Source organism: Tarenaya hassleriana, unplaced genomic scaffold (genome assembly GCF_000463585.1).
Source record: "Tarenaya hassleriana unplaced genomic scaffold, ASM46358v1 Cleome15, whole genome shotgun sequence".
In the NCBI taxonomy this organism is placed as follows: domain Eukaryota; kingdom Viridiplantae; phylum Streptophyta; class Magnoliopsida; order Brassicales; family Cleomaceae; genus Tarenaya; species Tarenaya hassleriana.
In genome coordinates, this window is record NW_010964923.1 from 825,825 (window position 1) to 833,567 (window position 7,743).

The following is a 7,743-nucleotide window of genomic DNA, read 5'->3' on the forward strand; positions in this document are numbered from 1 at the left end:
GGGTGGCGGCGGCGGCGGCATCGGCCACCACTGAGGTCAAAAGACTTCACGTTGCATGGAATGCATGGAGATTACGTCCATACATACAGTGTTTGTTCGTTTAAGAAATTACTGAAATTCTAGCTTCATGTCCTTTTTTATTTGTATCACTCCGAATGAGTTTTATTCGACTCATTATATTATCAAATTAATGATAAATTTCCACTCTTTTTAATTCATTTTTCTATCCGCGTTAATCGAAAATTCGACATGTTTTTTAGGAATTTTTGAAGAATGCATGACCCCATCTCTCTTCCCATGCATCTATTTATATACATACTAAAATCCTTATGTATTCTCGAAAGTTAAAATGTCTAGGTTAGTGACTTTCGAACAATATAATATCATCCTATAATATATTTTTATGAAAATTTTATAATCACACGAATCGATCTCACACAATTTAATAATTTAGCTGGTACCATATATCAAGGATATAATAATATAATATTAATATCGGACTCCGATATTAGTGCGACTGTTCAATACGTTACCTTTTTCAGCGTTCAAACTTTCTGCATTCACACCTCTGACATGGGAATGGAGTGTTCTGTTGGATTTCGTCATTTACTTCGGAGAAGACACAACTTCTTCTGCTCCAAACTCAAACCCCACTTCCTGTGTCCCATTGAATCCAGCAAAAACGGGAAATAAAGGAGAAAAGAAGAAGAAGAGAGAGATTGAAGAACAGGGTCCTTGTAGATTCTCATCGGATTACTACAGAGTTGGTGCTGTGTTTTGTCTTGGTGGGCTCGCTTATTCTTGTATGTGTTTTGTTTTTGGGCTTTTCCGCCATGGAAAAGGTACGAGCTTTACGCCACTTTTGGACTTAATTAGCGATCCCAATTTCTCGCCTTTCGTGCTCTGTTTCCAATCATTCCATCTTTCTTTTAATCTCGCCTTTGATGATGAAATCTCCGCTGAATCCGCGTAATTCCCTTCTTGATCTTTGATCAGTGGGTTTTCAGAAATTTGTTTCCTTTTCGTGTCTCGTCGAGCTTGTTTCGCGTCGACCAGTTCAGTTCCAGTTTCAGTCGAAGAGACAATCGACTGGTGTTTCTCGTGTTTCTTTTGCCGACAGTTTCTGGGTTTTTCGTAATTTGATCGCATCATGCCGTTTTGGATGTCATTAGGGCTGCATTTGGTGTTTATATCTTCATAATTAGCACTAATCTTGATCTGGGTATACGACCTCAATGGCATTAGCACTGATCTTGATCTGGATCTTCCATCGAATTCTGCAGGAAAGCTTCAAGTGCTGTTGTGATACGACATGTCGCTCAAGAACTGGATAGACAGCAAGTCGTCTGAAATCAAATCTAAGTTGCAGAAGATGATGAAGTGCATTTGGTCGGGACAACAACTCGCCATGGATGAAGCAACAGCCGATTCTTCAGACTCTTTGGCGACTCGTGACTATTCTGCGTCAGGGTTTTCCTCCAAGACAGGGGAGACCGCGTTCGTGTCCAAGACGGACGAAACCAACATAGAAGAAGCGGAATCCTCTCTTCGGGAAAGCGGCTTTCTAAATTACGAGGTTTCCATGCATAATCTCATACCGGTTTCTGCCTTTGATGGTACCTTTGCTTGAAACCATTTCCTTACCCTGTAGGAAGCTAGGGCTCTTCTGGGAAGGTTAGAGTATCAGAAGGGGAATGTCGAAGCTGCCCTTCACGTATACGAAGGGATCGATATAGTTTCCGTGATGTCTAAGATCAAACACTCTCTTTCAAGAAGAAGTGTACCAACCAACCGCCATTTGCAGAGTGATGTTTCCTCTCAGATGTCTCTTCATGCCATCAGTTTGCTCCTCGAAGCTGTTTTCTTCAAAGCCAAGTCACTGCAGCATCTTGGACGGTTCGATGGTACATACATTGTCGAGCCTTAATGTGATCTCGGTTTCGTATCGGGAATGAATTTAATCGATCTTCTCCTTTCTCCGTGATCTTTTTTCAGAAGCTGTCCGATTTTGTAGAGTGATCTTGGACACAGTTGAATCTGCATTGCCCGAAGGTTTTTCTGAAGCTTTAGCCTCTGATCTCAAGTTAAACCGAACTCTGAACCGAGCAGTTGAACTGTTTCCGGAGCTTTGCAAGCTCGCTGGTGCATCCAGTGACGTGATCTTGGCGTATAGACGGGCTCTTCTCTATCGCTGGAATCTTGATGCTGAAACCACTGGGAAAATACATAAGGAATTCGCCGTCTTTCTTCTGTACGGTGGCGTGGATTGGAAACCTCCGAATCTCCGTTGCCAGATAGAAGATTCTTTTGTGCCACAGAACAATGTGGAAGAAGCTATCCTTCTGCTGCTCGTATTGCTAAGAAAATCGACTCTTAGGAGGATTTCTTGGGACCCTTCAGTCATGGACCATCTGTCCTATGCTTTGGCCATTCTCGGGGAATCTAGGGTTCTTGCCCTGCAAGTCGAGGACTTGCACCCGGGTTTCGTCTCGAGGAAAGAAGCTTTATATACCTCGGCATTGTGCTACTATGCCGAAGGTCAGAACATTGTTGCTTTGAATCTTCTGAGGAACTTGCTCGACGAGAAGGAGAGGCATGGCTGCTTGCTCGAGTTATTACTCGCTTCCAAGATCTGTGGAGAGAATTCGATCTACATTTCAGACGGTTTATCTTATGCCGGTGAAGCAGTTTCCAAGACGGATGACGAGATGTGCAGCCAAATGATAAGCGTAGCGAATTGCTTGAGAGCCGTTTTGCTATCTGCTGAAGCAAGGTCAGCCGTTTCCGACATGGATAGGAGTCTCGGGCAATCTCAAGCTCTAGACGCGTTAGAAACAGCAGAGAAAGTGATGACGGAGCGAAACCCGTATGTTATCTTCCGTCTTTGCCTGGAAAACGCCGAGCAGAGAAAGCTCGAGGTGGCTCTCCACTACGCGAAACAGCTTCTGCAGATAGAATCCGGGTCTGACGTTAAAGGATACATTGTTCTGGCTCGTATACTGTCGTCTCAGAAGCGATACTCCGAGGCAGAGGCTGTTATCGATGCAGCCATGGATCAAACCACGAAGTGGGAGCAACACGAGCTGTTGAAAACGAAAGCTAAGCTCGAGGAAGCGCAAGGCCGGTTGAAGAATGCCATAAGAACATACACACGGCTTCTAGCTATTCTGCAGATCAGACATAGAAGCCTAAGCATTGAGAAGGTGAACTCTGATCTCTAAAACCCCCAAAACACCGTAAAGTTCAGATCTTTGATATAAAAAAGAAATTACCGTTCCCGTGTCAGGGAAGAGAGAAGCAAGATAAAAGAATGGAGGCCGAGACATGGCTTGACCTGGCTAACGTGTACACGAGCTTGGTCAGTTGGACAGACGCCGAGCTCTGTCTTCTGAAATCCAAAGCCATTGAGCCTTATTCAGCTAATAGATGGCACTCCATAGGTATGGATGGTTCCATATCTCTGACAATGATGACTGGTCACTTTCCATGGACACCGATCGAGTTTTTTGTTGTTCTTATGGCAGGATTGCTAAACGAGGCAAAGGGTCTGAAGCCAGAGGCCTTGAAGTCGTATAATACGGCTCTAGACATCGAGCCTACGCATATTCAGAGCCTAACATCCGCGGCTCGTGTTCTGCTGCAGCTATGTAGGTGTAGCCAATGTCTGCCGGTTCTTAGAAGTCTCCTCACAGATGCAATCAGGCTCGACAGGACAAACCATGCAGCTTGGTACAACCTCGGGCTCGTTTACGGTGCGGACCCGTGTGCACCAGATGGAGACGCGGCCGAATGCTTTCGGGCTGCTGTTGTTCTTGAAGAAACCTCTCCGGTCGAACCCTTCAGATGAAACTCTGGCCTTCCGCCTTTTGGCTTGCATGAAATTGTTCTTGACTGCTTCAGCTTGTATTATGTATCGCATGAGTGGATGACTCTGATGGAAACAGAAGTTACATAGCATACTAAGGTTGGACCGGTTTGGTTATTTCGAGTTTTGAAAATTCATAACAAAACGGTAATTTGATTTTAATCGGTTCGATCTAATTAAAATTGTAATCACATAACAACCAAATAAAAAATCAGTTCGGTTATAACAGTAAATGAAACAAATTTGAAGGACCTCACTTTGTTATATACCATAGTTATAAAACAAATTTCATTATTCTAATTTGTCTAATTAGATATAACATACATAATATTAATCGGTGATATATAGATTGAAAAACGGTTATATTCGGTTGATTTGGTTACCGTTAATTCGGGTTTCGATTTATTCAATCTACGATTAATTTGAATTCAATAAATTTCGGATTATTTAATTTTAATCAGTTCAGATATAAATCAATCGAAGTTGATTCGATTTTTTAATTCAATAAATTTCGGATTATTTAATTTTAATCAGTTCGATATAAATCAAGTTGATTCGATTTTCAAATAACCGACAGGATTGCCCCAATACCATGCTTTAAAGGCAGAAAGACAATGGCGAATTGCTAATCCTCGAGTCCATATGCTCAGTCTTCTACATGAAATATATCCACAAATGTAATGTACTACTAATTATCTGTAATGTATTGTCGTTAATAAAATCAAAGATTGATTAATTTTGATTTCATTAAGTATGATGACAACTCAGTTTCTTTCTAATACATTGTACAAAAGATTGTCTGAATATGGCTGTTTATATGTATCCATATAGTAAACTCTCGAGACATAACGGCGATTTTCTAAGAGTTTTTTTTTTGGTTAATTATTATTTTTTCAATGAAAACGTTATTTGTAATATTTCACGTGAAGTCCACAGACGTGGGCTTTTCAAATTCCAACTCCTTTGACATATTTCAGCCAAATCCACTTTATCGCCATTCTTTATCTTATCATATATTTATTATTTAATTATTCACACAAAAAATTATTGGGATTTATGTAGAAACCCACACTGACAAAAATAAAAAGGGTATGTAGGTAAACAAAGTCATGGCCTGATTAAATACTACCACATTCATAAGTCAATATAACCATGCGTTTATCCATTTAAAATTTGATAAACATGTCTTAAAATAATTCAGAATGAACCAACTAGCACTAGTATACTTATGCCAACGGACAACTAAATTTATGATAGTTTTTTCAATATCTTATCGAAATCAGTATTTAATCATATTAATATATTTTAATAAATTATCATAGAGTTTTAGATCTTAATATTTATGATGTATTAAAAAAAAAATAGTTTCTATTTACACCCTAAAAATATTAGTTAAAATTATACATGATTTGAACACTTGTTAAAAATAGAATTAAAGCCTGGAGTTAGAAGGAAGTGTTAGGACTTTTCCCTATCAAATGTCACATTTTTGGTGTTTATACATGATTTAATATAGTCATTAAAGATCACTTCTCAATATGAAAATTGTTTATCCTCATTCGATACATTTTATTCATGTTGTATTGGAATTGAATTCTACATATATCACATAACCAAGTCGAAATGATTTTTCATTGGTCCAAATGTCACATTTCGGTGCTTATACATTATTTAATATTAGTCATTAAAGATCATTTCTCAATATGAAAATTATTTTTTTTCCTTTATGGATAATTTTTATTTTGTGTTTGAATGGGAATTGAGTTCTATATATATCACATAACTAAGTGGAGATGATTTTTCATCGGTCCAATCTTCATTTCTGATAAAACTTTTAGAACAAAACATATCGAAGATGAGAGTTGCGGTTATTGGAGGAGGGATAAGCGGATTGGGAGCTGCGCATGTTCTTGCAAGAGATGGAGTCGAAGTGGTGTTGTACGAGAAAGAGGAAAACTTGGGAGGCCATGCTAGAACGGTGCGTTTCGATGGTGTTGACGTGGACATCGGCTTCATGGTCTTCAATCGCGTACGTGGAATTCCCATGCAGAGGAAATCAAACAATAACTTCTGCATGTTTGTTTTTCTAAGAATTCAGGAGAAAAACCCTTCTTTGATTCTACATGAACGATTTAACAGGTAACGTACCCCAACATGATGGAGTTCTTCGAGGATCTTGGAGTGGACTTGGAGGTTTCAGACGCGTCTTTCTCAGTGAGCCTTGACAGTGGGAGAGGAATTGAATGGGGAAGCCGAAACGGCCTCTCGAGCTTGTTTGCTCAGAAGAGTAACGTTTTCAATCCCCATTTCTGGCAAATGATCAGAGAAATGGTAAAGTTTAAGGATGATGTTTTGAGATACATTGAAGAACTAGAGAGTAACCCTAATCTTGATCGTACCGAGACGTTGGGCCAATTCCTCAAGTCTCATGGCTATTCCGAGTTGTTTCAGAAAGCTTATGTGGTGAGAGTTTTGACGCCTTTTCATCCATTCTTGGCTGATTTGATCCAGTTTTTCTTGTAATCTATTGATCGATAGGGAGATTGGATGATGTTTTGGGACAGGTACCGCTATGTTGTTCGATATGGTCATGCCCTTATGATCGTGTCTTGAGCTCCTCGGCTTTCACTGTTCTTTATTTCTGTCGCGACCATCACTTGCTTCAGGTTCGCGTTAAACCTAAGATATATTATACTTCCATTCATACGATTTTATCGATGCATCTTTACTTGATCTGTCATTTCAGCTATTTGGAAGGCCACAGTTGCTTACCGTTGCAGGGCATTCGCATACTTATGTGGCGAAGGTACTCAAATGATGGATTTTTTCAAGTATTATGGATCATTATGTCTATATATATGTACTATCAGGTTAGGACAGAACTGCAAAAACGAGGATGCAAAATCAGAACAAGTCGTGAAGTACAATCGGTTACTACTACTGATAATGGTCTCTCTCTCTCTCTCTACATCTTCTTTGAACTTATTGTTCCCTCGTAAGATAGTTTTGGAATCCAAAACCTGCAGGTGTCACTGTAAGGAATGAAGATGGGTCGGAGGAAGTATTTGATCGATGTATATTGGCAATGCACGCCCCACACGCTCTGAGGTTGCTTGGGGAACAAGCAACATTCGATGAAAGGAGGGTTCTTGGTGCTTTTCAATACGTCTACAGGTAACGCCAACTTAGTGTTGAAATTATTTGGTTATAAATTATGCAGAAGGTAATTGATTCATTAACATGGTCTTCGCTTGTCAGCGATATATATCTCCACCGTGACACAGATTTTATGCCCCGGAACCCAACAGCATGGAGCGCGTGGAATTTTCTCGGGACCACAGAAAACAAAGTATGCGTAACGTACTGGCTCAATACAATACAGGTATGTGGAAACAATCTCTTGGCATGATGAAGATGAAGAGAAGGGCTTTATACTTGATTGTCAAAAGTATCGATCGATCGGTCGATGTGTTAAACCATATGCAGAATCTTGGAGAGAAGAGCGAACCGTTCTTCGTGACACTGAATCCCGATTATAACCCGAAGAAGACGTTGCTCAAATGGACCACTGGTCACCCGATTCCTTCTGTTGCCGCCTTGACTGCTTCACGAGAGCTTTCCAAGGTTCAAGGAAAACGTGGGCTATGGTTCTGTGGTGGATATCAAGGTGAGAATATATATTTTGAACCACCTTTTACTTCTAGATTCATCTAATCTTTGTTAGAATTTTCTTGTTTCAGGCTATGGTTTCCATGAAGACGGACTGAAGGCAATGATCAATTTTATAAAAACCTCTTGTAGCTTTGTATATTTGCTATCATTTATAGTTTCTGAAACTCGATTCTTCATTTTTCAGGGTGGTATAGCGGCAGGGCCAG

General features: G+C 40.0%; 3 protein-coding genes across 6 annotated transcripts in view; all 3 read left to right on the forward strand.

The window, feature by feature from the left end:
* LOC104809091 (glycine-rich cell wall structural protein-like) overlaps nt 1–1,306 on the forward strand; it is a 2,776-nt gene extending 1,470 nt beyond the window's left edge. Inside the window, exons 2-3 of the mRNA XM_010534989.2 lie at nt 543–803; nt 1,206–1,306. Of these exons, the coding sequence (XP_010533291.1) occupies nt 543–803; nt 1,206–1,306 (362 nt within the window). The remainder of the gene's footprint in view (nt 1–542; nt 804–1,205) is intronic.
* On the forward strand, nt 535–3,982 carry LOC104808648 (tetratricopeptide repeat protein 7B-like). 4 transcript variants are annotated; one of them, XM_010534373.1, is made up of 6 exons: nt 535–842; nt 1,284–1,576; nt 1,652–1,904; nt 1,996–3,203; nt 3,287–3,440; nt 3,525–3,982. In XM_010534373.1, the coding sequence occupies exons 2-6, from the start codon at nt 1,313–1,315 to the stop codon at nt 3,845–3,847; spliced, it is 2,202 nt and encodes a 733-aa protein (XP_010532675.1). In that variant the 5' UTR covers nt 535–842; nt 1,284–1,312; the 3' UTR covers nt 3,848–3,982. The 4 variants fall into 4 exon arrangements, with proteins under 4 accessions (XP_010532675.1, XP_010532678.1, XP_010532677.1 ...); XM_010534376.1 differs by having other exon boundaries at nt 535–803; XM_010534375.1 differs by lacking the exon at nt 535–842 and adding an exon at nt 874–969.
* A 1,653-nt stretch (nt 3,983–5,635) lies between these two features.
* Nucleotides 5,636–7,743, forward strand: part of LOC104808649 — a 4,811-nt gene continuing 2,703 nt past the window's right edge. Inside the window, exons 1-9 of the mRNA XM_010534378.1 lie at nt 5,636–5,894; nt 6,005–6,328; nt 6,430–6,531; nt 6,612–6,671; nt 6,736–6,814; nt 6,892–7,039; nt 7,124–7,247; nt 7,352–7,532; nt 7,606–7,670. Of these exons, the coding sequence (XP_010532680.1) occupies nt 5,721–5,894; nt 6,005–6,328; nt 6,430–6,531; nt 6,612–6,671; nt 6,736–6,814; nt 6,892–7,039; nt 7,124–7,247; nt 7,352–7,532; nt 7,606–7,670 (1,257 nt within the window). The 5' untranslated portion in view covers nt 5,636–5,720. The remainder of the gene's footprint in view (nt 5,895–6,004; nt 6,329–6,429; nt 6,532–6,611; nt 6,672–6,735; nt 6,815–6,891; nt 7,040–7,123; nt 7,248–7,351; nt 7,533–7,605; nt 7,671–7,743) is intronic.

Coding starts and splice junctions, on each gene's coding strand:
- LOC104808648 (XM_010534373.1), top strand. CDS start 1,313: ATGTCGCTCAAGAACTGGATAGACAGCAAGTCGTCTGAAATCAAATCT. Junction 1,577..1,651: donor GCGGCTTTCTAAATTACGAG/GTTTCCATGCAT, acceptor CTTACCCTGTAG/GAAGCTAGGGCTCTTCTGGG. Junction 3,204..3,286: donor GAAGCCTAAGCATTGAGAAG/GTGAACTCTGAT, acceptor TTCCCGTGTCAG/GGAAGAGAGAAGCAAGATAA.